The 27725-nt window shown below is 43.3% G+C and overlaps 2 protein-coding genes across 11 annotated transcripts in view; one reads left to right on the top strand and one right to left on the bottom strand.

Moving 5' to 3' along the window:
• LOC124009225 (sodium- and chloride-dependent glycine transporter 1-like) overlaps positions 1 to 22117 on the top strand; it is a 99928-nt gene extending 77811 nt beyond the window's left edge. For 6 of the 10 annotated variants that reach the window (XM_046320807.1, XM_046320804.1, XM_046320805.1 and 3 more), the window contains 10 exons: positions 258 to 543; positions 3443 to 3575; positions 3802 to 3936; positions 4215 to 4318; positions 5181 to 5418; positions 5728 to 5862; positions 16084 to 16183; positions 16303 to 16403; positions 16788 to 16958; positions 17253 to 22117. In XM_046320807.1, coding sequence (XP_046176763.1) covers positions 258 to 543; positions 3443 to 3575; positions 3802 to 3936; positions 4215 to 4318; positions 5181 to 5418; positions 5728 to 5862; positions 16084 to 16183; positions 16303 to 16403; positions 16788 to 16958; positions 17253 to 17471 — 1622 coding nt within the window. In that variant the 3' untranslated portion in view covers positions 17472 to 22117. The remainder of the gene's footprint in view (positions 1 to 257; positions 544 to 3442; positions 3576 to 3801; positions 3937 to 4214; positions 4319 to 5180; positions 5419 to 5727; positions 5863 to 16083; positions 16184 to 16302; positions 16404 to 16787; positions 16959 to 17252) is intronic. The other 4 variants (XR_006834250.1, XR_006834251.1, XR_006834253.1 and 1 more) reach the window with 4 other exon arrangements.
• Positions 21577 to 27725, bottom strand: part of LOC124009227 — a 25374-nt gene continuing 19225 nt past the window's right edge. Inside the window, exons 7-9 of the mRNA XM_046320810.1 lie at positions 26285 to 26351; positions 24795 to 24906; positions 21577 to 23392 (exon numbers count right to left, since the gene is read on the bottom strand). Of these exons, the coding sequence (XP_046176766.1) occupies positions 22726 to 23392; positions 24795 to 24906; positions 26285 to 26351 (846 nt within the window). The 3' untranslated portion in view covers positions 21577 to 22725. The remainder of the gene's footprint in view (positions 23393 to 24794; positions 24907 to 26284; positions 26352 to 27725) is intronic.

Below are 27725 nucleotides of genomic sequence, written 5' to 3'. Positions count from 1 at the left end.
TGTTGGTCAGTCATGTTTAAAACACTGCTGCCATTGCTCAGTCATGTTCAAAAGTGAGCCAACAACCAGTGCTGGTGTTGGTGATTGGCATTAATATCACTGCCGTTCGTCAGTGGCAGCATCTATTGTCAGCTTAGAATGCATATGTAAACATTCTTAGAAAACCCACAGATTTTCAACATGTCTTCAGTAAGAGAGCCACAGTCTTGTCTGGTAGTATTCTGAAGTCCTCCCACTCTCTCTTTCTCCCTCACCAGGTGTGGGCTACGGGATGATGGTGGTGTCCACCTACATCGGTATCTACTACAACGTGGTGATCTGCATTGCCTTCTACTATTTCTTCTCTTCCATGACCAACCTCCTGCCGTGGACCTACTGCAACAACCCCTGGAACACGCCCACCTGCAACGGTGTGGTGACTCCCAGGGGCATCAACAACACCTTGGCCAACGTCACCCGCAGCTTGGTCACCGGGGCCGCTGAGGTTGCCGTGGAGGTGGTCAATAAGACCAAGAGGACCAGCCCCAGCGAGGAGTACTGGAAGTAAGGCACGAGTGAGAGGGAGTTACTACTAGACCTGTAGAGTACTGGAAGTAAGGCACGAGTGACAGGGAGTTACTACTAGACCTGTAGAGTACTGGAAGTAAGGCACGAGTGAGAGGGAGTTACTACTAGACCTGTAGAGTACTGGAAGTAAGGCACGAGCGAGAGGGAGTTACTACTAGACCTGTAGAGTACTGGAAGTAAGGCACGAGTGAGAGGGAGTTACTACTAGACCTGTAGAGTACTGGAAGTAAGGCACGAGTGACAGGGAGTTACTACTAGACCTGTAGAGTACTGGAAGTAAGGCACGAGTGACAGGGAGTTACTACTAGACCTGTAGAGTACTGGAAGTAAGGCACGAGTGACAGGGAGTTACTACTAGACCTGTAGAGTACTGGAAGTAAGGCACGAGTGACAGGGAGTTACTACTAGACCTGTAGAGTACTGGAAGTAAGGCACGAGTGACAGGGAGTTACTACTAGACCTGTAGAGTACTGGAAGTAAGGCACGAGTGACAGGGAGTTACTACTAGACCTGTAGAGTACTGGAAGTAAGGCACGAGTGAGAGGGAGTTACTACTAGACCTGTAGAGTACTGGAAGTAAGGCACGAGCGAGAGGGAGTTACTACTAGACCTGTAGAGTACTGGAAGTAAGGCACGAGTGAGAGGGAGTTACTACTAGACCTGTAGAGTACTGGAAGTAAGGCACGAGTGACAGGGAGTTACTACTAGACCTGTAGAGTACTGGAAGTAAGGCACGAGTGAGAGGGAGTTACTACTAGACCTGTAGAGTACTGGAAGTAAGGCACGAGTGAGAGGGAGTTACTACTAGACCTGTAGAGTACTGGAAGTAAGGCACGAGTGAGAGGGAGTTACTACTAGACCTGTAGAGTACTGGAAGTAAGGCACGAGTGAGAGGGAGTTACTACTAGACCTGTAGAGTACTGGAAGTAAGGCACGAGTGAGAGGGAGTTACTACTAGACCTGTAGAGTACTGGAAGTAAGGCACGAGTGACAGGGAGTTACTACTAGACCTGTAGAGTACTGGAAGTAAGGCACGAGTGACAGGGAGTTACTACTAGACCTGTAGAGTACTGGAAGTAAGGCATAATCCGGACTCAGAGTTGGTTATCAATCTTTATTTGAATTCTAACTGATTTTATTTGAAATCTGTTGAGTACTGGAAGTAAGGCCTGAGTGTACACTTGCCGGTTGGAAGATTCCCGGAATCAGAAAGGAATAAGCAGGAAATCCGGATTCGTCCAGCCAGAACTTCTGGGAATTTTGGGAGTTACTGTAATTCTGCAACCCATCAGTACCTAAGTGGGAAGGTGTAGGCACGGCTGACTCTGAGTCAAGCCTACAAGATTAAAGAGACTGGAGTAGATGCTGCAAGGGTTAATACACACTCTACTGCTCCTAGATATGGGTAGTAAAGTAGTGTTCAAAATGTTTTGGCACATACTGTAATTCTGCTGTCTCAGCTGTGGAGTGGTAGGCCACACAAGTTCACAGAAGGGGATCACAGAGTGCTGAAGCTCGTAGCACGTAAAAATTGTCTGTCCTCGGTTGCAACACTCACAAAAGAGTAACAAACTGCCTTTTAGGCTGCTCAGCACAAGAACTGTTAGTCGCTTCGTGAAATGGGTTTCCATTGTCGAGCAGCCTAAGATCACCATGCACAATGCCAAGCGTCGGCTGGAGTGGTGTAAATCTCGCCTCCATTGGACTCTGGAGCAGTGGAGTGATGATCACACTTCACTATCTGGCAGTCTGATGAACAAATCTGGGTTTGGTGGATGCCAGGAGAACGCTACCTGCCCGAATACATAGTGCCAACTGTAAAGTTTGGTGTAGGAGGAATAATGGTCTGGGGCTGATTTTCGTGGTTCGAACTACGCCCCTTAGTTCCAGTAAAGGAAAAGCGAGGTCGATACAGAAATGGTTTGTTGAGATCGGTGTAGAAGAACTTGACTGGCCTGCACAGAGCCCTGACCTCAACCCCCTCCAACACCTTTGGGATGAATTGGAACGCTGACTGCGAGCCAGGCCTAATCGTCCAGAATCAGTGTCCGACCTCACTGATGCTCTTATGGTTTAATGGAAGCAAGTCTCCACAGCAATGCTCCAACATCAAGTGGAAAGCCTTCCCAGAAGAGTGGAGGCTGTTGTAGCAGCAAAGAGGGACCAACTACATATTAGTGCCCATGATTTTGTAATGAGATGTTCGTCGAGAAGGTGTCCACATACTTTTAGTCACTTAGTGCATGTCTGACCATAGGTAAACAGAAGAGTGTTTGTGTATCTCTGTAAGGCAATGTTGTTTCAGATGCTCTAGTCCTGTCCAGTCAGATGGCAGGCATGTGTGCCTTGCTAATCCTGGCCTATGATTAATCATCCCGCATTCATCAAGCATTACACATACTGTAGTTGACTGTCTGAAGTACACAAGATTAGATGTTAAGTATATTTTTCTCGACAAGAATAGTATCTTGATCCCCAGTAGTGTAGCTGTTTTATTCCCCTAGCATAGAAAATAGGGGCCATTCGAAGGGATTGGTGTGCTTGGTTAATGGCTTTCTAAATGGTTTGTGCTCAGCTTTCATTCCGGGTGATGTCTTCAGTATACTATGAATGGAGTTGTATTTCCTGCCTATTGTCAGTTAAGATAAACCATTGTGTTGTCACCAAGTTGTTTTTCAGTCATGCTGCTACATTGAAATATGTGATTCGCTCGCTGTAACACAAGGGATCATCCAAACAATTCTCCTTCTCTATCTCTCATGAATGAACGTATAGCCATTGTTTGTCCCTGCGGCACTGACTCTACATTCTGCATTTCTCTATTAAGGCGTTGTTGTGAATAGACACTGTGATTAATTGTGTGCGTTCCCCACAGACACTACGTTCTGCAGATCTCAGACGACATCGGGAATTTTGGTGAAGTCCGTCTCCCTATTCTGGGATGTCTGGCCGTGTCATGGGTGGTGGTCTTCCTCTGTCTCATTAGAGGAGTCAAGTCTTCAGGCAAGGTGAGCAGCGGTGTCTATCGCTCTGTCTCCCTGTTTTTCTCTCTCTTCTCTCTCTTATCTCGCTCATCTCTCTACGTTCTCTCTCTCACCTCCAAAAGTTATTGGATTGGGCCAGTAGTTTTTCCCGGTCAGGTTACTTAGTCAAGAAAAACTCCTAGTCATAATGTATCATTGACACCCATTAGGAGATGTTCTAACTCCTTCTTCACCTCTCGGCGGTCCTCAGGTGGTGTACTTCACAGCCACATTCCCCTACGTGGTGCTGACCATCCTCTTCATCAGAGGCATCACCTTGGAGGGAGCTGTCACCGGCATCAAGTACTACCTTACCCCACAGTGGCATAAGATCCTCGACGCTAAGGTATGGGTAATCATATGGCAAATGTAGTAAATATAGTAATAAGTCATGTAAATCTATGTCATTACCATGTCATTACTGCAGCTAGTTAAGAACTACTTTATGAGTTGTTGACGTTGACTTTTTACAACTCATATAATAGCTCTGTAGCTCTTCATAGCGTAACGTTGTAGGCTGTCTCATCACACAGAGACATCTTTAAAATCAGATGTCATATGCCTCAGATATGAAATAAGTCTTCTTCAGTGGTTGTATTGACACATGGTTTTCTGTCTGTCCAGGTGTGGGGAGACGCTGCCTCTCAGATCTTCTACTCTCTGGGCTGTGCATGGGGTGGGCTCATCACTATGGCCTCCTACAACAAGTTCCACAACAACTGCTACAGGTACTCTACTCTTCCTCTTCCCCCGCAGTTCCCCCCTTAACTCTCCCCTCTACTACCAAATAAACCCTGTGTGAGTCCCTAATGGCACCCTATAGGCCCTGGTCAAAAGTAGTGCACTATAAAGGAAAATTGATACCAATTGGGCCACTTCTGCAATCTGAGTTGTATAAGAAGTGAAGGGTAGTGTGTGCGGTTACACTGCAGTACTTTTTCATGCTTGGTTGGAGTGAATCAGAAAGGGTCTTTGTTGCTTCTCTGGGTGCAATCACGCTACAGTGTCAGCAGTGATTAACAGAAAGGGTGCAGAGTGGAGGAGGGCAGCTGCAAATCGCAGGAATTGATGGAATATGGTGTGATGGTGTGCATTGCATGCCATTGTACTGTAGGTGGAGGCCAAAGGCCGCGCACTGGGAGTAGAGAGACACATTTTTTTTTTTTTTTACTCTTGTTTAACCTGCGGTTTCACTGTTCATTGTAGTTTACAGTAGTCAAACTCAAAGCTCCCTTGCAAACTGGAAGAGGTTTTCTCTTCTGATTAGCACCACCATGTGGTGGAAGCAGTGAAGTGGCAGACAGGATACTATGAATCAATGATCTTGTAGTGACTGATAAACCCACCGGTTGAAAGAAACCAGGAAAAATATCTCACTATTTAGTATAATCATGATTTTTGATTATGTCATTAAGACTTTGACTGTTCAGTATTCATGAATCTGCACTGGAAGGAAGAATGATGGTGAAATGCACAGATGGCTTCTTAGTGGTTACTTACACAGAGACCTATAAAACGTGTCCTATTTCTTAGTTTTTACTAATAAAATGTTCTTCCTGTTTTCTCTTTTTTGATTGTTCGCCCATATAGAGACAGCATCATCATCAGCATCACCAACTGTGCGACCAGCGTGTATGCAGGCTTTGTCATCTTCTCCATCCTGGGTTTCATGGCCCACCACCTGAACGTAGATGTATCTGAGGTGGCCGACCACGGTCCCGGCCTGGCCTTCGTGGCCTACCCAGAGGCCCTCACTCTGCTGCCCATCTCCCCCCTCTGGTCCCTGCTCTTCTTCTTCATGCTCATCCTGCTGGGCCTCGGGACGCAGGTGAGTCAGTCAACCACCATGACATCCTGGCTGTTTCCCAAATGGCACCATATTCCCCCAGGGCACAGGTGAAAATGTGTCACTATGTAGGGAATAGGATGCCATTTGGGATGCCGCATCTGTCTAATAGGACACATTTTTTTTATAGAATTTAAGGGCTGCATGACCGAACATAGTCAGTTGGGCTCAACTTGACACGTAGATTTTTGTATTTTATTTTCATGTTGGAGAAAGTTTTTTTTTTTTTGAGAAGTAGATATAAGAAGTCAATGCTGAGTGATAAACCTGTCAATGTGTCCCTGTGTGTAGTTCTGCCTGCTGGAGACCCTGGTGACAGCCATTGTGGATGAGATTGGTACTGACTGGATCGTTAGGAACAAGACGGTAGTCACAGGAGGAGTGGCTATAGTGGGCTTCCTGCTGGGGGTGCCCCTCACCACACAGGTAATGGATAAGAGATGTTTACACACACACAAACATACACTGCATGCGTACACACAAAATACACATTAGGGTTGAATATTTTTCCGGTATTTTATAATGTTCCAAACCGAGAATAAATCACTTTTCTCCCGGGTAACCCGGTATTTCCCGTCAAAACCAGAAGTGTCATTCAAAGGCATATAAATAGGTCTATGTCTAGATTTGATTAGAGCTTTGATCGAACATTCAAGCCTGACGCTACCTGAGACTGATGAGTCATACATTAAATACATTTTATGAGCCCAAGCCCAAAAAAGCCCAAATGATGGTGCCCTTATCCAATACATTTATGACATATAGGCTACTGCACATATGCACGACAGAAAAACATAAAAGCCCACAGATGTCGCTAGCTACAGTTGAAGTCGGAAGTTTACATACACTTAGGTTGGAGTCATTAAAACTCGTTTTTCAACCACTCCACAAATTTCTTGTCAACAGACTATAGTTTTGGAAAGTCGGTTAGGACATTTTTACAACAAATGTTTACAGACAGATTATGTCACTTATAATTGTATACTGTATCAATATTCCAGTGGGTCAGAAGTTTACATACACTAAGTTGACTGTGCCTTTAAACAGCTTGGGGAAATTATGTAATGGCTTTAGAAGCTACTGATAGGCTAATTGACATAATTTGAGTCAATTGGAGGTGTACCTGTGGATGTATTTCAAGGCCTACCTTCAAACTCAGTGCCTCTTTGCTTGACATCATGGGAAAATCAAAAGAAATCAGCCAAGACCCCAGAAAAAAGGTCTGGTTCATCCTTGGGAGCAATTTCCAAATGCCATGTTCATCTGTACAATCAATAGTACGCAAGTATAAACACCATGGGACCACGCAGCCATCATACCGCTCAGGAAGTAGACTCATTCTGTCTCCTAGAGATGAACGTACTATGGTGAGAAAAGTGCAAATAAATTCCAGAACAACAGCAAAGGACCTTGTGAAGATGCTGGAGGAAACAGGTACAAAAGTGTCTATATCCACAGTAAAATGCGTCCTATATTGACATAACCAGAAAGGCCGCTCATCAAGGAAGAAGCCACTGCTCCAAAACCGCTATAAAAAAGCCAGATTACGGTTTGCAACTGCACATGGGGACAAAGGTTGTACTTTTTGGAGAAATGTCCTCTGGTCTGATGAAACAAAAATAGAACTATTTGTCCATAATGACCATCCCAACCGTGAAGCCCGGTGCTGGCAGCATCATGTTGTGGGGGTGCTTTGCTGCAGGAGGGACTGGTGCTCTTCACAAAATAGATAGGAAAATGATGTGGATATATTGAAGCAACATCTGAAGACATCAGTCAGGAAGTTAAAGCTTGGTCGCAAATGGGTCTTCCAAATGGACAATGACCCCAAGAATACAAAATGGCTTAAGGACAACAAAGTCAAGGTATTGGAGTGACCATCACAAAGCCCTGGCCTCAATCCCACAGAAATTGTGTTGGCAGAACTGAAAAAGCATGTGCGAGCAAGGAGGCTAACAAACCTGACTCAGTTACACCAGCTCTGTTCGGTGGAATGGGCCAAAATTCACCCAACTTATTGTGGGAAGCTTTTGGAAGGCTACCCAAAACATTTGACCCATGTTAAACAATTTAAAGGCAGTGCTACCAAATACTAATTGAGTGTAGGTAATCTTCTGACCCACTGTGAATGTGATGAAGGAAATAAAAGCTCAAATAAATCATTCTCTATACTATTATTTTGACACTTCACATTCTTAAAATAAAGTGGTGATCCTAACTGACATAAAACAGTGAATTTTTACTAGGATTAAATATCAGGAATTGTGAAAAACTGAGTTTAAATGTATTTGGCTAAGGTGTATGCAAACTTCCGACTTCAACTGTATATGCTCTCCTGGGTAAATTAATGAAACTAGCTCCAGTAGGCTAATACAGTGTGAACTGTATTACTGCACTGTATTGTATTAAACTGTCCTCTTAGTATGCATTTTGTCACTTCCTGTTGAACGTGGAACGATGGAGAGCTCAGTTTGTTCTATAAGACAGTTTTGAAAGTCTATTGAGAAGTTTATTACTAGCTAGCTACCTTCTGAGTGTGGATCCTGCGACGCGGTTGGCATAAGTTGCTGTGTTCCTGACGACCTAGGCCGGGTCTGAGGATCTGTTTGGAGTAGCAGCTAGCCTAGCTGTCTGTCAAGCTAGCAGTGTTTTCTGGAGGGCTTGAACGCAGTCCGCAATGTGGTTAGCCATTGTGGCTGGGACCGAGGATTGTCCCGGGATTGTGGCTGGCGAGATCCCTGCTGTTTGTTGTTGTTTTCAATCTTCACTACGACCTGCCCTGTCTGGAACTGCGAGGAGTAACCGTGTAACCTACGCTGCTACCATGACAAAGACCAAAAACGGCTGGAGTACCGATGTTGTTGAGGACAGTGGTGTCTCTCTATCACAGGTGAAGGATCTTTTAGACGAACGAACATAGTTCTACAAGCAGTTGTTACAGCAACAAGAACATAGATTCAAGTGTCCAAATACTGGAAGAGTCAACTAATAAAAGAATGGACAACCTGACCAAAGAGGTCCAGGACCTGAAGAACAGTTTGCCGTTCTCCCAGGTTCAGCTCGATGAGTTTGAGCAGGAGAATGGCAAGATGACAGCAATCTGTAAATCATGAAGAGAGAACATCAGTTCTGTATGTAATAAGAATGATGGAGAAATCAAGGTTATGTCGATGGACAATCAAGACTGAACAACATGGTTGTGGACGGAATTGCAGAATCTCTACATGAGACCTGGAACGGAGTCTGAGGACAAAGTAAGGGAAATGATCTTGGAGAAACTGAAGATGGACAACAGGAAGATTGAAGTGGAGCGTGACCACAGAACTGGAAAAAACCCCACCGACCCAGGTGTCAGGCCCAGGCCGATAGTGGTCAAGTTTGTGAGGTTCAAGGACAAGGTAGTTGTTCCGAAAAGAGCCAAGAACTTGAGAGGAGCATATATCTTCCGCAACGAATACTATCCGGAAGCTGTGCGCCAAAAGAGGAAAGAACTTATCCCAGCCATGAAAAATGCCAGAGCTCACGGGGACCTTGCTTACATCCGCTATGACAGGCTCTTTGTCCACCATCCCTCCCAAAAGCCTGGAAGGAATGAGAGAGAGCCAAGCCTATGGGTGTGTAGCTTCAACCCCGCAGCACACACAATTACACACACCAACTGATTAATTGACTGCTGAATGGTTTTTTTTCTCTTGCTTTGTTTGCACTTTTCCAAATTATGTCTATCTCTGATAAGCTACCCAGGAAAGGGCTGGGCTGAAAATAGCCCATATATGTAGCCTCAGAAATAAGGTTGATAAAATCAATAACTTGCTAACATCAGATAACGTTCATATATTAACCATTTCTAAGACTCACTTAGATAATTAATTTGATGATACAGCAGTAGCAATACAAGGATATAACATCTCTAGAAGATACAGGAATGCTTATGGGGGAGGTGTTGCTATATATATTCAGAACCATATGCCTGTAATGCTTGGAGAAGATCTTATGTCAAGTGTTATTGAAGTGTTGTGGTTGCAGGTTCACTTGTCACATCTAAAGCCTTTTCTTTTGGTGTGTTGCTATAGGCCACCAAGTGCTAACAGTCAGTATCTAAATAATATGTGTGAACTGCTTGGTAGTGTATGTGATGTAAACAGTGAGGTCTACTTTCTTGGCGACCTGAATATTGATTGGTTTTCATCAAGCTGTCCTCTGAAGAGGAAGCTTCTTACAGTAACCAGTACCTGTAATCTGGTTCAGGTTATTAATCAATTTACCAGGGTGTTTACAAACCGTACAGGAACAACATCATACAAATGTTCTAGAGCTGTATCCGTACCCATTGGATGCAGTGATCACAATATTGTGGCTATATCCAGGAGAGCCAAAGTTCCAACAGCTGGGCCTAAAATAGTGTATAAGAAATCATACAAAAGATTTTGCTGTGACTCTTAAGTGGATGATGTTAAAAATATTTGTTGGTCTGATGTGATTAATGAGGAGCATCCAGACGCTGCACTTGATTAATTTATTAAATTGCTTCTTCCAATTACTGATAAACATGCACCTGTTAAGAAACTGACTGTTAGAACTGTTAAGGCTCCATGGATTGATGAGGAATTGAAAAACTGTATGGTTGAAAGAGATGGGGCAAATGTAGTGGCTTGTCACGCCCTGACCTGAGTATTCTTTGTTTTCTTTATATATTTTGGTTAGGTCAGGGTGTGATATGGATGATGTATGTGTTTTTGTACTGTCTAGGGGTTTTGTAGGTTTATGGGGTTGTTTACCATCTAAGTGTTTATGTATGTCTATATAATGTTACATGTTTGCACTCAGTTTTGATAGTGGTCACGTTCGTCTTGTTATTCTGTTTGTTTGTTTAGTGTACTTCGTGTTTTTCATCTTTCATTAAAAAGATGTATTCACTCCGACGATCGTGACAGAATAACCCACCAACAAAGGACCAAGCAGCGTGGTAACGGCCAGCAGCAGCAGCGGCAAAGAACGCAGGACTCATGGACTTGGGAGGAGATTCTGGACGGCAAAGGACCCTGGGCACAGCCAGGGGAATATCGCCGCCCCAAAGCAGAGCTGGAGGCAGCGAAAGCAGAGAGGCGCCGGTATGAGAAGGCAGCACGACAGCGTGGCTGGAAGCCCGAGAGGCAGCCCCAAAAATGTATTGGGGGGGGCACGCGGGGAGTGTGGTGAAGCCAGGTAGGAGACCTGCGCCAACTTCCCGTGCTTACCGGAGAGAGAGAGGGACCGGGCAGGCACCGTGTTATGCGGTGGAGCGCACAGTCTCCCCAGAGCCCGGTGCGGTACATTCCAGCTCCTCATATCGGCCGGGCTAGAGTGGGCATCGAGCCAGGTGCCATGAAGCCGGCTCTACGCATCTGGTCTCCAGTGCATCTCCTCGGGCCGGCGTACATGGCACCAGCCTTACACATGGTGTCCCCGGTTCGCCAGCACCGCCCAGTGCGGGCTATTCCACCTCGCTGCACTGGCCTGGCTACCGGGAGCATTCAACCAGGTAAGGTCGGGAAGGCTCGGTGCTCAAGAGCTCCAGTGCACCTGCAAGGTCCGGTCTATCCAGTGCCACCTCCACGCACCAGCCCTCCGGTGGCAGCCCCCCGCACCAGGCTTGTCTCTCCGTCTCATCCCTACAGGTGCTCCCGCCTGTCCAGCGCTGCTAGAGTCTCCCGTCTGTCCTGAGCTGCTAGAGTCTCCCGTCTGTCCTGAGCTGCTAGAGTCTCCCGTCTGTCCTGAGCTGCTAGAGTCTCCCGTCTGTCCTGAGCTGCTAGAGTCTCCCGTCTGTCCTGAGCTGCTAGAGTCTCCCGTCTGTCCTGAGCTGCTAGAGTCTCCCGTCTGTCCTGAGCTGCTAGAGTCTCCCGTCTGTCCTGAGCCGCCAGAGCCGTCAGCCAGCCAGGAGCTGCCAGAGCCACCTGTCACGCCGGCGATGCCGGAGTCTCCCTCCTGTCCCGGAGCCGCCAGAGTCTCCCTCCTGTCCCGGAGCCGCCAGAGTCTCCCTCCTGTCCCGGAGCCGCCAGAGTCTCCCTCCTGTCCAGAGCTGCCAGAGTCGCTCCTCAATCCAGAGGCGCCTTTCCGTCCAGTGGCGCTCTCTAAGATGATCTTCAGTCTGGGGCCCGCTGCGGTACTGTCACGCCCTGACCTGAGTATTCTTTGTTTTCTTTATATATTTTGGTTAGGTCAGGGTGTGACATGGGTGATGTATGTGTTTTTGTACTGTCTAGGGGTTTTGTAGGTTTGTTTTTTTAACCATCTAAGTGTTTATGTATGTCTATGTAATGTTGCATGTTTGCACTCAGTTTTGATAGCGGTCACGTTCGTCTTGTTATTCTGTTTGTTTGTTTAGTGTACTTCGTCTTTCATTAAAAAGATGTATTCACATCACGCTGCGCTTTGGTCTCCTCACTACGACGATCGTGACAGTGGCTAATTAATTTGGCTGCACATCTGACTGGCTAACTTACTGCAAATTGAGAAGTGAATAAACTCAACAAAAAGAAAAGAAAAATAAACTGTATGATGAAGCCAAGATCAATGAAATAACGCATGGTGTTGTGGAAATTACCACCAGGGACACCTGAAGTCAATATTCAATAAATCATTATTTATTATCAGCAAACTGGAGAGATTCTAACAAACTTAATGCACACGCTGGTCGGGAACTCCGCCGGGGCAGTCCCATTAGTTCTCTTATATACTGCTTACACAGGCAAGTAATATTTGCATGATTTAGCTTATTCATTATCCATAATTAATTCATCATTAACGTTTGGTTCATGCATGTGACCGACCAATACCTCACGAGGCTTCCTCTCTCCAGGCTGAGACCTTGTAACTGAGACACCCCTTCAGTTCTCAAAACATGGTACTGGGCATACTGCCAATCACTTATACAGCTTAACACGTCCTTTCTGAGACTGAGAATTCCTCCCAGGCATGATCAATCAGTCACTTGCATGATCTCAGTCAAATTGGAAAAGCACAAACAAAGAAATTTCTTCACAATCAAAAAAAACTTTGAAGTACTTTAAATAAAATTATGGGCAGAAAGACGAATTCAACAATTCAACTTAGATGGCTTATTCATCACAAAAACATTTGATGCTACCAATTATTTTAAAGACTACTTAATTGGCAAAGTTTGCAAACTCAGGCAGGAAATGCTACAATGAACAGTGAGCTATGCATAAAAAAACAAATAATTGAAATTTGTAAAGTTAGTGTGGGAGAGGTGGAACAGATATTGGTATCGATCAATAATGACAAACCCCCTGGCATTGGCAACTTAGATGGAGAGCTACTGAGGATGGTAGCTGACTCTATAGCCACTCCTATATGTCATATATTTAATCTGAGCCTATAGGAAAGTCTTTGTCCTCAGGCCTGGAGGGAAGCCAAAGTAATTCCACTACCCAAAAGTGATAAAGCAGCCTTTACTGGTTCTAACAGCAGACCTATCAGCTTGTTGCCAGCTCTTAGCAAACTGTTGGGGAAAAACGTGTTTGACCAAATTCAATGCTATTTCTCTGTAAACAAATTAACAACAGACTTTCAACATGCTTACAGAGAAGGGCACTCAACATACTGCACTGATACAAATCTCTGATGATTGGTTGAAATAAATTTAAAATAAGAAGACTGTTGGAGCTGTACTGTGAGATTTCAGTGCAGCCTTTGACATTATTGACCATAATCTGTTGTTGAGAAAACGCATGTGTTATGGCTTTTCAACCTAAGCCATATCGTGGATTCAGAGCTATCTATCTAATAGAAATCAAAGGGTTTTCTAATGTAAAAAATGTAAAGTGTGGTGTACCGCAGGGCAGCTATCTAGGCCCTCTACTCTTTTCTATTTTTACCAATGACCTACCACTTGCATTAAACAAAGTATGTGTGTCCATGTATGCTGATGATTCAACCATACGTATATGTATCAGCAACCACAGCTAATGAAGTCACTGAAACCCTTAGCAAAGGGTTGCAGTCTGTTTTTGAATGGGTGGCCAGTAATAAACTGGTCCTGAACATCCCTAAACTAAGAGCTTTGTATTTGGTACAAATCATTCCCGAAGTTCTAGACCTCAGCTGAATCTAGTAATGAATGGTGTGGCTGTTGAACAAGACTAAATTACTTGGTTTTACCTTTTAGATTGTAAACTGCCATGGTCAAAACATATAGAGTCAATGGTTGTAAACATGGGGAGATGTCTGTCCGTAATAAAGAGATGCTCTGCTTTTATGACATCGCATTCCAAACATCAAAGTCCTGCAGGCTCTAGTTTAGTCTTGTCTTGATTATTGTCTAGTCGTATGGTCGAGTGCTGCAAGGAAAGACCTATTTAAGTTGTAGCTGGCCCAGAACAGAGTTGCATGTCTTGATCTGCATTGTAATCAGAGAGCTAATATAAATACTATGCTGCCAGTCTCTCTTGGCTAAGAGTTGAGGAGAGACTGACTCCATCACATCTTCTTTTTATAAGAAACATTAATGTGTTAAACATTCCAAATTGTTAGCATAGTCACCGTACACACAGCTCTGACACACACACTTACCCCACCAGACATGCCACCAGAGGTCTTTTCACAGTCCCCAAATCCAGAATAAATTAAAGTATGTGTACAGTATTATATAGGGCCATTATTGCATGGAACTCCCTTTCATCTCATATTGTTCAAATAAACAGCGAACCTGGTTTCAAAAAACAGATAAAGTGACACTGCACGGCACAACGCCTCTACTCTATTTGACCTAGATAGTAGCATAGGGGTTAGAGTGTTTGGCCAGTAACCGAAAAGGTTGCTGGATCGAATCCCCAAGCTGACAAGGTACAAATCTGTCGTTCTGCCCCTGAGCAAGGCAGTTAACTCACTGTTCCCCGGGTGCCATGGATGTCGATTAAAACCTGTCATTGTGGAGTATTGTGTGTAGATTGGTGAGGATTTTTTTTTTAAATCCATTTTAGAATAAGGCTGTAACGTAACAAAATGTGGATAAAAGGGAAGGGGTCTGAATACTTTCCGAAGGCAATGTACCTTTCATATGATATTTCCCCCAATGTTATTAGCCTACCTTCTCTTTCACTCTCTATTGTTGCTTCATACATTCCTCACTTTCAACAGTTAAATTCAATACGTTTTGTTGTCCTTCATCATTGTAATGACATGCTTGAATAATATAGGAGTAGAATAAATGCAGACTGCTTTCACTTATCTTCACAAAGATTGAATGGTTGGGTCTGAATAAATAACTGCTATAGCCTACCGCCATCACGTGTTCACTCTTCAAACTACCCGTGAGGTCTGTTGACTGCTGTATGTAACATTCAGCAAACCAATCGGGATAAGAAATGCTAAAAAATAAACATGTCCAGCAAGCTATTCTAGACTAGCTTTTCCTGCATGGGACTCCAAGAGCTAAGGAGTGTTATTTAAGTAGAGGCTAGCGGAGCACAGGGTTGTGCGTATTGCGCAAGAGTCAGAGGCGATAAGTTAGAAGCTTATTATGCACAACCCATCATTCATTATCTAAATACAAGGCTAATACTGCATTGAATGTATTACCTGAAAGAGGTAGGCTAGTATATATATAGTATATATCCCACTTAAACTTGAACAGGATTATCTATTTTGGATGCAATTTGAAGGGACTTGATGGAGAAAGAAAGACTGCCAGAGAGTGCTCACGCTTGCATGGATTTAAAACAACAATATTTGTATGTCTGGCTTGGAGTCAATGGAATGGTATCAAAGGCATGGTTTCTGTGTGGTTGAGACCACTCCATTGACTCGATTCCAGCCATTATTATGAGTCGTCCTTCCCTCAGCAGCCTCCACTGAGATGGAAATGTGTAAATTAGACGCACATTCTGTCTTTATATTACTGTAGCATAGACTATGCTGCAGCAAATGTAGGCTTACCATGATGAGATGATATGTCTACATGCATTGTGAACTGTGCTCCATACTGAGAGGGATAGTATGTCCCCACCCTGAGCATTGATGATTCATGCAGAGAGCAGAAGGCCGCAGAGAAGCCAGATTCAGACATCGCATATCATCTAACAGCTCATAGAAGTCATTTATTATAATGTTTCGGTTTCACGCAGTTATTTATCCCGGGAAAAGGGAGTTGTTTTGGCTGGGAAATCTTGATAACTGAGTTCCCACCATTCAACCCTAATATAGATGCATGTGCACACACACACACACACACACACACACACACACACACACACACACACACACACACACACACACACACACACACACACACACACACACACACACACACACACACACACACACACACACACACACACACACACACACACACACACACACACACACACACACACACACACACACACACACACACACACACACACACACACACACACACACACACACACACACACATAATTATTCAGGGGTATAATCATTAGCCCAAACAGTTGGAAAACTTTTTGTTTTGTAACAAAACTGTTGATTCTATTGGACAAATTCAGGTAGGCCCCTCACCGTTTTGTTCCATTTGCTTCCGTTCTGGTTCCTAGTGAATACTCCCCAGGGCACGAATGTTCAGGATGTATACTGATTTTGTATTCTCCACCTGTGCTCTCATGTCTTTAGGCTGGGATCTACTGGCTGCTGCTGATGGATAACTATGCTGCTAGTTTCTCTCTGGTTATCATCTCCTGCATCATGTGCATCTGTATCATGTATGTCTATGGTGAGTCCAACTGTCTTTCCTTGATTATAAATATCTATTGTGCACAATGCTCTGCCAAGGCTATTGGTGAAAACTAATCAGAAAACTAATTGACAACAAGCCGTACTGTTTGTGTACAGGACACAAGAAATACTTCAAGGACGTTGAGATGATGCTGGGTTTCCCCCCTCCAATCTTCTTCCGGGTCTGCTGGAGATTTGTGTCCCCCATCATCATATCTGTAAGAGCATTTCATCAACCCCGTTCCCAGTAGCTACCTTCCATGGCCCCAGAGTTGACATGTTATGAGGCTTCACCTGCTCTGCATTCCACACACTTGTCATTAATCTGTATGGCTACACTTTTTTTTCACTTTTGCCTTGTTCTCAACAAAAACCTGTTGTGCAAAATATATGTCTGAATACCAGAATGACCTAGACCTAGAACACGACTTGATGAGCATACTGTACATACTTTCTTTTTTCAAATGTCAATAATGTTTGTCCGTTTCAAAGTATTCATTACTTGTCAAAAGAATTACAGATAGAACTAAGTGACTAGTGATTCATAGGATCTCTATGTGTACTTGACACGAATGGTCCCTCTCTGTCTTTTATATTTGCAGTTTATCCTGATCTTCACAGTGATCCAGTACAAGCCGATCACCTACAACGACTATGTGTACCCCGGCTGGTCTCTAGCCATCGGCTTCCTTATGGCCATGTCCTCCGTCATCTGCATACCCATCTATGCTCTCTACAAGATCGCCAAGTCTGAGGGAAGCACATTTTTAGAGGTAAAATCCACAGTAGCGCTCTGTCTGTGTTTTGTGTTGGAAAGCAGATGTGGTTGGCATTCTAAGACTGGTGAAAGTGTCGTTTTTGTTTTGTTTGTTAAATGGAACATTTCGTCGAAGGGGCGCTCGATCTAAAAGAAATGGATGGTAAAAGGGAGAACCCGATGAGTGTTCTGTTATTACGTAACTTGCATTACATCATTTCCCAACTGTTTTACCTGCCTCTAATTAGCAATACATAATGAACCTATGTCGCTTCACTCACATTGACCTCTGACCCTCCACCCCTTACAGCGGTTGAAGAATTCGTGCAAGCCAGACGTGAAGTGGGGCCCGGCCCTGAGTGAGCATCGGATAGGCCTCTACGCCACCCCAGGCTCAGAGGGAGAGGTGGAGGTGCGTCCCCTGAAAGAGGAGCTGAAGGAGAAGGAGGATGAGAAGAGGGATGAGATCAGCCTCACCATCCAGGGCAGCAACGGCTCAACAGCACACAACACTACCCCCAGCGCATAGAGGCCCCCACTGGGCTAGTGCCAGTCCCCACCCAACCACCCTTTCCCACAGCACACCGCAACGTGGGGGAGAGCCCACTCACTGGAGACCTTTACATATTGTAAGGGCTTATTATTTCTAGAGAAATTGGCCGTCATCCAAAATAATTTCACCTCTTGTTTCGACATAATTTAATTATGCTTTTTTTTTCTCTTCTTCATATTATGCAGGTGTGTGTACACACTGTGAATACATGGCACAATAGGGGAGGGACAACATTTTTCTCCTTCATCTGTAAAGATATCCAGCGGAATTGGCAACTTTTCAAGTGGCAGTGCTGGGGGTTTTAAAGCTGGAGGCCAGGTGTTCTTTGGGTCAGTGCTGTAGACATCTGAATGGAACCACTCTAGGGACTGATCTTTCCCTTCTGCTGTTTTATCTACGGTATAGCTTTTGACTCTCAGTACCCTCTGATACAATATAGTGTCCACTACTCAGACTGTTACGTATGCTGCTTTAGGGTTACCCAGAACAACTCAAATTGGAGTAAGCCAATGGCTTTTTAGCTACTCGTCTGACACATATTTCATTTGACTAACTATACAGTTACGCCCGTGTACTTCCAATGATGTAAACAACTAACATGCATTACAGCACCAACTCCCCACACACACAGAGCATGTTGGTCTCCAGCTTTCTGAACAGCTACCCTGACTGAAGCACATGACTTCCCAATGCCCATTCTCAGGGTCCCAAAACAATTTACTACTTACTGAACACGTTCAAAACCTGAGTAAATGTTTCTATGATTATGGTAGGCTTTACATTAGAGAGGGAGCTAAGATAAAGACAACCATAACATGTTCACACACAAAAACAAATGGGTGGATGGATGCAACTCAGTACAATAAAGTGCCATCTCTCTTTTTTAGTCTTCCAATCATTTCCGCGGGAAATGCATCTCGAAATGTGGCATCTCACTTGTGAAGGGAGCATTTGATTGAGGACCGAAGCAGCTAGCATATCGAGGAGGGAGTACACAGTGGTGTTGCCTCATAGCCTCTGTTACTCACAAGTAGGATTTGCCCCAACCAGGCATGTTAACCAAAAAACATGTTGCACATGCATGAACTTTAATATCTGGGTGACATAGCTGGAGTATGTGTCTTTGTTAACTTCTTCTAAACTGAGAGACTTGCATCAGCAGGTGTCTTTGCAGAGGAAAATAAATGTATTTACAGGCGTTTTAAAGCTCTGAGCCAAGTAATGGTGTGACTGGATGTGGAAACAGGAAGGAGAGAGGCCATTGGTTAGCCTGGTAATGGAGCTTGTCTCCAGGAGAATAAAAAAAAACTTCAGTCATCTTTACTGAATTATGTAGTTTATATGTAGTTGTATAGTATCGTTCTCTCTATAGAATTGTCTTATTTTTATCTTTTATTATTGTAAATTAACATAGTAAATAATTATAAGGAAAACATGTTGATGTTGTAAGAAGCAACAGTATCTTAAGAAATAACAGTAATGTTTACCATTCCTCATCCATGACTTGATTTTTTTACTGGTAATTGTTTTATTTTAGGGGGTTGGAGTGGGAGGGACATGTATTTCAGTCACTTTGTGAAAGGATGCTGTTGTGGTTGTGTTTAGGGTGGGAGTAGTGCTCTCACAAGTTGCTGGAATTGGCAATTGTCAAGAAGTCCCATCTCTCCATCTAATTTGAGGCATTTGTCTCCGCTCTGTTACGTTGCATCTGTGTTGCAGTGAGGCAACGACCAGTCTGTGGTAACATTGTAAATCCACTGGGTCCTTGCCTGGCCTACACTGATGGAGAGAGGTAGTCTGGCAATGCAGCTGCTAAAGAGCTAGAGCATCGTATCTTGGTGAAACTACAGATGTTGTATTTCTTCTTTAACCAGTACGTACGTAAGAGCTAGAGCATCGTATCTTGGTGAAACTACAGATGTTGTATTTCTTCTTTAACCAGTACGTACGTCACTGTATATAATGTTCAACATCTTTATCTGACTGCACAAATCTAGTTTCTGCTGTCATATGACTATGAGTTGTTCTCCTTCCATTTTACTTCAGTTTCACTGTGTTAAAAGTGTCATGACAATTAGCTATCCAGACTTTGTCCAAAATAGAAACGAAACCTTGCAGTCCAACAGGAGGCATGTCTGACACTCAGGGGAGTAGGTAGTGGTTATTTTGTCCCACATGGCATCTCATTGCCTATGTAATGGGGAATAGGGTTCCATTTGGGACCCACCCAAAGTTTTTGGTTATTTAAACAAAAAAACAAGCACACCAGTAGGTTAGATGCAGCCCAACAGACTCAAGTTTTACTTCAGATGGAGACACGACTAGTGTGTTCTCCTATGATGATGACAGAAGCACAGTACAGCCACACTACTGAATCTGTTATAAAGCAGGGTAGTAGTGTTCCTGGAATGACGATAGCACAGGATATTAATAATGATGTTGCTTTTAACTGATGTGTGTGTCTTGAAAAGTTAGAAACACTATGGATACATATCATTTTGGTAATAAGAAGTTGACAGCAGGTGTAAATGAGCTAAAGTGGGTTAGTATATAATGACCCTGGTGACTTCATTTGATAACAGAATTATTCTCGACATGCCGGCTGAGGCTAGGGAGTCCTCTAGGACTTTTATTTCTTCTTCTTGTTGAACTGTTGACTTGTAGTCCTCTTCTTTATAATAGTAAGTTAGGAGTAAGTAAGTAGTAAGTTAGGATAACCACCATGCTATTGCAACCCTTTGGTCTCTGCTATCCCCACAATTCTTCCTCTATCAGAGGACTGGTGTTTGTGTGTTTTTATTTGGGTGCATTTTGATTTTCTTATAGTATAATTAGCCAGTGTTTAGTGTAATATGTATTTATGTGTAGTGGATACCCGACTGATAACTACTATGTTTAGACCACGATAGTGTCAGTATTGATGTCATGTAATTCTAATCAATCAGTAACAATCCATTTTTACATCTAACAAAACACAAACTACCTATTTAAGAGACCTTTTTTTGTACAAAAAAAAACAAACATGTATTTTATCGACACAATTTATCATCCATGTTCAGTGACAGTACCTTATTCTTGTTCTAAAAGCCAGCTGATATCAAAAGTATTGCCGAACAAAAGCTTGGGTTGAAACTTGAAATTCAAAAGGAATTCATTTACCAGTATGTTCTGTTGGAGGTACATGACATGTCTGCAGCTACATGACTGTTGGAGGTACATGACATGTCTGCAGCTACATGACTGTTGGAGGTACATGACATGTCTGCAGCTACATGACTGTTGGAGGTACATGACATGTCTGCAGCTACATGACTGTTGGAGGTACATGACATGTCTGCAGCTACATGACTGTTGGAGGTACATGACATGTCTGCAGCTACATGACTGTTGGAGGTACATGACATGTCTGCAGCTACATGACTGTTGGAGGTACATGACATGTCTGCAGCTACATGACTGTTGGAGGTACATGACATGTCTGCAGCTACATGACTGTTGGAGGTACATGACATGTCTGCAGCTACATGACTGTTGGAGGTACATGACATGTCTGCAGCTACATGACTGTTGGAGGTACATGACATGTCTGCAGCTACATGACTGTTGGAGACGGTACATAATAAGTGTTCATCTATTTTACATAGCAATAATGCCAACAGTATTAAGTGAACACTGTGGTACTGTACTGCAGTCACATCTGTTTACAATATAGCGACTGTGCTGTACATTTTTTGTGTAAACAGACTGGCCTTTTCAATTTGGTGGAGGAGTAGTTTACGAGCATTACGTGGCAAATATATAAAATAATCAAATAAAATCAAACCTCATAATCAGCAACATTGCTCGGGCCCCAGGAAGAGTAGTTGCTGCTTCAGCTAATGGGGATCTGAATAAAATACTAGATAACATTGTAAATGCAATACATGACATAAGATCAAAATATCAATGTATTGGGGAACTATGTATGAAAGGGTGATTTTGTTTATCTTATTCTTCCTTTTGGGATTATTATTTCATTAGCTTGGCATTTTATCATTTGGTGAGACCCTTCCATTAAAATGATCAACATAAGCAGGTAGTGTAAAAGGACACATTGAATGAATATTCATATATTTGTGACATTGTAATAGAAACAAATTGTTCATCAACTCATATTGAAATCACTGTAGTAAAAGGAATGTAAGAAATGAATACATGTTAGCAATTCTGAAAACACATAGTCGGCTTTTACTGTACTAAAACGGATTTATCTGCTCTGTGATTCACTACAATCACAGAGATGTCTGAATTTTTTACAAGTTGTTTCAGCACTTTAAATCAAGTCATGTGTTTTTAACAGATCTAATAATACAAACTTCCGTTTTGAAATAAGGCTTTACAATGGTCTGAGTAAACTGTTGTCACTGTCAGCAGAGTAGACATGATTTATGCCAATGTACATTCTATCATAAGGGAGAATAAAGCACAAATGAAATGAACACAGTACTGGTACTTTATCATATATATCTAACCATGTCTCTTGTACCTTGGGGCCAAAATCCATTGAATTGTCTTAGTCATGTCAGCTGTATATCGTAAACTGTTCAATTACAAATGGTAAATAAAATCTATTTTAAAGATCACTCAAGTGTGGTTTATGTCCCATCTAGATTACACAGCATGCAGTGTTTTCTCTTTCTAAACAGGTAATCACTTTCGCTAGATTGGAGAAAGCAGAACCGTAATAAAACATGTATTAGAGACATATGAACATTTATCCAAATACATTCATATTTATTCAAAATGCATTCATTAAAATGGTTGAATATGTAGATCAAATGTTTAATCATTTCAAAAGCATTCAACCATATTGTCTTGTTCTCTTTCAGGTCTTCTACCAGTCTCTGTAAAATCACCATATAACATCCCTGTGCCTGTTGTCTCATTGTGGAAGACAAGCCAATGCCAGCACTCATTCTGTATATTAAAGAGGTTACGACATCCCTTTCACAAGTATGAGTACTATTGACCTGTGATAAGATACATGTTTGTGAGGATATCTCATTTTAGGAGTGACATATTGACCAGACTGCAGCTAGAACATATATTACAGTATCAGAGGTTGCCTTTATACAAGCAGCACAATAATGATACGTTTCCCACTAAATCGCTCTTTTGACCAATCACATCAGATCTTTTTCAGATCTGATTGGTCAAAAAAACAATCTTCTTCTGTACTAAAGAGTTCAGTTCACAAGGAGCTGACCAGGCTGTCCCGCTGTGGCAGACACATGTGCCTGGCCACACTCTGCCCTCTACTGGCTGGTCTCTGCACGGTGGGGGGAGCAGGGTGGAACATCCTTATGGGGCTCATCTGCTCACAGCTCCCTTTGCTCCCAGGAGGCTGTGTGGAGGAGCCTAGAGGACAGTGTCCACCAGAGGATAAAGAGGGCCAGCTGTTCACTGAGTCTGACCATGAGTCATCATGTCTTTGAGCTCCCTCAGTCACAGTCTGACCACTACGCCTGCAAGTTCTGCCCTTTACTCTCTCTTCCGAGGGAGGATTAAGGTAGGGTTCAAGGCTGGTTACTGTACTGGCAGAGAGGACCAGGGGTGGTAGGTAGCTGTCCCTGTCTTGGGTGGTGGTGGTGGTGGGTCCTCTGTTGCAGGTGTGGGAAGCCTCAGAGCTCTGGCTGTAAGTCCTTAGCTGTTCATATTTAGATGGTTGGAGAGGGCTGGGTTCTCTGGTGTTGGGTGAGCTACGTGGCTGGCCTCTCATCCTGTCTAATGGAGGAGTACTCCTTACTAGAGATGTTACTAGAGGTGGCTTGGTATGAGGAGGATGGGGTCTGGTGGCCACCACAGGTATCAAGTGTCTCTGTGTCTCATCTGCAGGAAAACCTGTCCATCCTGTCGACCTGAGAAGATCAACAACACCATTAAACCCTTCAAAGTCGGGCTCTATTCAATCTGTATATCTGAAGTGTTACAGATTGCGCAATAAAAATGTGAAGGTAACATTCGATTGAGACGACATGAAGTGTTTACCATCAATGCAGTCTATGCTAATGCGGGAACATTGCCTTTAAATTTCAATCACACTAGTGCTGAACTTCCTTAATAATTTTATTTTTTATTTAACCTTTATTTAACCAGGTAGGCCAGTTGAGAACAAGTTCTCATTTAAAACTGTGACCTGGCCAAGATAAAGCAAAGCAGTGCAACAAAAAACAACAACACAGAGTTACACATAAACAAATGTACAGTCAACAACACAATAGAACAATCTGTATACAGTGTGGGCAAACGAAGTAAGGAGGTAAGGCAATAAATAGGCCATAGTGGTGAAGTAATTACAATTTAGCAAATTAACACTGGATTGATAGATGTGCAAGTATAAATACTGGTGTGCAAAAGGGCAAAACAATAAAATAAAAACAATATGGGGATGAGGTAGGTAGTTGGTTGTATGAATGGGCTATGTACAGATGGGCTGTGTACAGGTGCAGTGATCGGTAAGCTGCTCAGATAGTTGATGTTTAAAGTTAGTGAGGGAGATATAAGTCTCAAACTTCAGCCATTTTTGCAATTCGTTCCAGTCTTTGGCAGCAGAGAACTGGAAGGAAAGGCGACCAAAGAGGTGTTGGCTTTGGGGATGACCAGTGAGATATACCTGCTGGAGCACGTGCTACGGGTGGGTGTTGTTATGGTGACCAGTGAGCTGAGATAAGGTGGAGCTTTACCTAGAAGAGACTTGTAGATAACCTGGAGCCAGTGGGTCTGGCGACGAGTATGAAGCGAGGGACAGCTGACGAGAGCATACAGGTCGCAGTGGTGGGTAGTATATGGGGCTTTGGTGACAAAACAGATGGCACTGTGATAGACTGCATCCAGTTTGCTGAGTAGAGTGTTGGAGGCTATTTTGTAAATGACATCGCCGAAGTCAAGGATCGGTAGGATAATCAGTTTTACAAGGGTATGTTTGGCAGTGTGAGTGAAGGAGGCTTTGTTGTGAAATAGGAAGCCGATTCTATATTTAATTTTGGATTGGAGATGCTTAATATGAGTCTGGAAGGAGAGTTTACAGTCTAGCCAGACACCTAGGTATTTGTAGTTGTCCACATATTCTAAGTCATTGAATAGAGCCCCTGCAGTATGATCCTTTCAGATACTTTCACCAAATAGGAACTGTTCTTGTCTAGGAAGTACACATGTAAACCTTCAGACAAAGAAATGCCTGTAAATCCACAGAACAGAAAGTGGTAAAATAGTTATTTTGTTTTTGTTAGAAAGGAGAGTATAGGCAGACTAGAGGCCAACCTGGATCTGATCTGCAGGCTTGTTTCCACAGGGGAGGAGGAGGGACAGTGGGTGAGGCTGAGGCTCTGCCTTTTCATATCCATCTGGATGGCTCTCCTCTCCTTCTGAAGCTCTGCAAATCAACCCACACCAGGAGAAAATCACTCACACACATTTCTACAACACAATTCTAGAGCAGGCAGGCAGGCAGGGCCAGGTTCCAACCCACACTTCCAATGGCAGAAAGACATACAGCCACCACCAACACAGGGGCCCTTAACAAAAAAGGAAATAAATGACTGATGTGGTGGAGCAGTTTTTCTAGGAAGAGGAGTTCAGATTACCCCTATAGACGGCTGCTCTTCTCTGCTGTGGCTTTGTGACTGTGGAGGCGTCCCAAGCTGCACTCTATTCCCTTTTAAGTGCACTACTTTTGACCAGAGGCCAAAGTAGTGCACTACATGGGGAATAGGGTGGCATTGTGATGTATACAGTGACAGGCCTCAATTTAAAGCACATTAATTAAGCTACAAATGATGTCGGTCAGAAAAGACACCTTCCCAGGGATTCATTCTACTCTGCAACAGAGAAGAAAACAGCAAGGCTCAACTCTGGATCAAATCAACTAGACAGAGAAACAATGCCAATGGGATTGACAAGTTCAATAACACCACGCAATCCTATTGGAAATGGTGAGAAGACTGAAAGCCAGGTCGACCTTTTTGAAATTAGCGCCAGGACACAAAGCCCCAGATAACAGGACTTTGAGAGGGGAGAGGTAATACCTGTTGACTGAGTTCAATTAACACTCTATTGACCATTACCCTTTTCACCTGATGATGTGTTTCTGGAGTTTCATTAACTGTTTCTACTCACTCAAGTTGCAATGTTTTTCAATATTTGTTGCAGATTAGAGCTTGACAACATTGGCTTCTGTTGGTTATTCTGTTGAAATTACAAAATGTAAAAAGTAAGTATTTTGCAACAATAAACCACTAGATGGTAGTAAGGCTCAATTTATCTAAATGACTTGGAGATACAGCAGAACTTTCAGGACTCTGTCATTTATGGCAGGTCAATACATCAATAAAGAAAAGCAACTGTGCTTTTGGTGGTTTTTAGGAAGTGTGCATTGCATGTCAAAAGACCTAGGACACTAATGTATACCTCAACAGGGACCGACAGTCATTGTCAGGACAGTGTAGTTCACATGTTACGGAAGAACTCGTGATACTATTATAGATCTGAACCCTATTAACTCTGGGTTCTGGTGTTCAGCTGGCCCAATATAGATATGTTATGTCAACCAGGATAGTGTATTACTGTTAGGGTTGCAAAATTACAGTAACTTTACCCACATTTTGGGGGGGGGGAAATCCTGGTTGGAGAATTGCTGGATTTGGAAGGAATATTCCAAATAGGATTTCTGTTAAAACCTGAGAATGTTGGTAAAGTTACAAGAATTGTTCAATCCAGATACTATATAACTGTACTGTAAGTGTTTCACTCACCTGTTACAGTGGGCTCTGGAGCCTCAGTGACATCATGCTGTGTCTGGTGCTCCTGTTCCACACTCTCCTGCAAGGAACAAATCCCACAGACAAGACACCAGAGAACAGGTGAACTACCGGAGCCAGCTACCGTTAAGCTGTAATAATATAACAAATGACAAATAAGGAAGCTGGGTGGAGAGGGGTGTTACATGCAGAACAAGCCACTAAACCATTCAGCAGCAGCAGTGTTCGTTCCATAAGGATTTGGTCTCTCTTTCAACATCTATATCCAGACTCAGTGCATCAACCACAGTTCCAACCAACAGGGTCTTTACTCTGCCGGCAGCCAGGTCATATCGGTCCTCATTTTACAATACTACTGGTAATGAATGGTAATAGCTATAGGAGCCCCACCACCAGCCATGCTTTTTGCTTTGAGGTATTTATGTGAAGTCTCACTGTGTGCCACTGACGCATCATGGAGCTCTCCGTCATCCTCACTTCCCACTGTCTAGCTAGCGGAGGCTTGTCGAGTGCCTAGCCCATCCTCTTGGTTTTTGAAATGTAAACAAACAGAAGGAGGGATCTAGTTACAGAGGAGGCTATTCATTTTAGATGTGAGGTCTGAGAGGAGGGTGGTTAGACTATACCCTGGCTCAGGCTGCTGCCAAGGGAGATGGAATACCAGACTGGCAGTAAACTCCAAAATGGCACGCTATTCGGTATGTAGTGCACAACATTTAACCAGGGCCCATTGGGCTCTGATCAGAAGTAGTGCACTATAGGGTAATATTTGGGATGTACACAGCCCACAGCTTCTCAAAGGAGCGTCGACTTGAAACCCAAACCCTGTTTCACAGAAATGGCAGCCCTTTTACTGTGAAAATAATACAGCCTACTATTGCAGTGGTAAAAGGACAACACACGACACCACCTTCTCAGTCTAATCTTTCTCCTACTGAGACCAGTGTTATGTGACCATGTCAACTAGTCTACATACATTCCAAGCTCGAGGATCATGAGATATTGTGGTAATTTAGTCATTACCGTAGACTGCCCATTCGGAGAAGTGGGACATTATACCTACATTTGTACAAATTGCTGTCAACTACTTTTGAGTATGCCTTTGAATTGCGCTTAACATAGCACAGAAATGGTGGAATAAACATCCCTAACAGATCAAACACTGACAAACTGTCTCTGTTCTAGCCTGTCCTAGTCCCCACATCTCAGGAGATGTGTCCTGCGTGTGATAGTGGGTTGGAGATGTGTGTTGTCACTACAGACCCTGGTTGGATTCCAGGCTGTATCACACCCGGCCCGCGATTGGGAGTCCCATAGGGCAGCGCACAATTGGCCCAGCGTCACACACACTACAGTGCAAAAGTTTGGGGTCACTTAGCAATTGTTCTCCATGAAAACATACATGAAATGAGTTGCAAAATGAATAGGAAATATA

This window comes from Oncorhynchus gorbuscha, linkage group LG22 (assembly GCF_021184085.1).
Source record: "Oncorhynchus gorbuscha isolate QuinsamMale2020 ecotype Even-year linkage group LG22, OgorEven_v1.0, whole genome shotgun sequence".
NCBI classification, from domain to species: Eukaryota; Metazoa; Chordata; class Actinopteri; order Salmoniformes; family Salmonidae; genus Oncorhynchus; species Oncorhynchus gorbuscha.
This window is presented reverse-complemented; position numbering and strand designations above follow the sequence as displayed.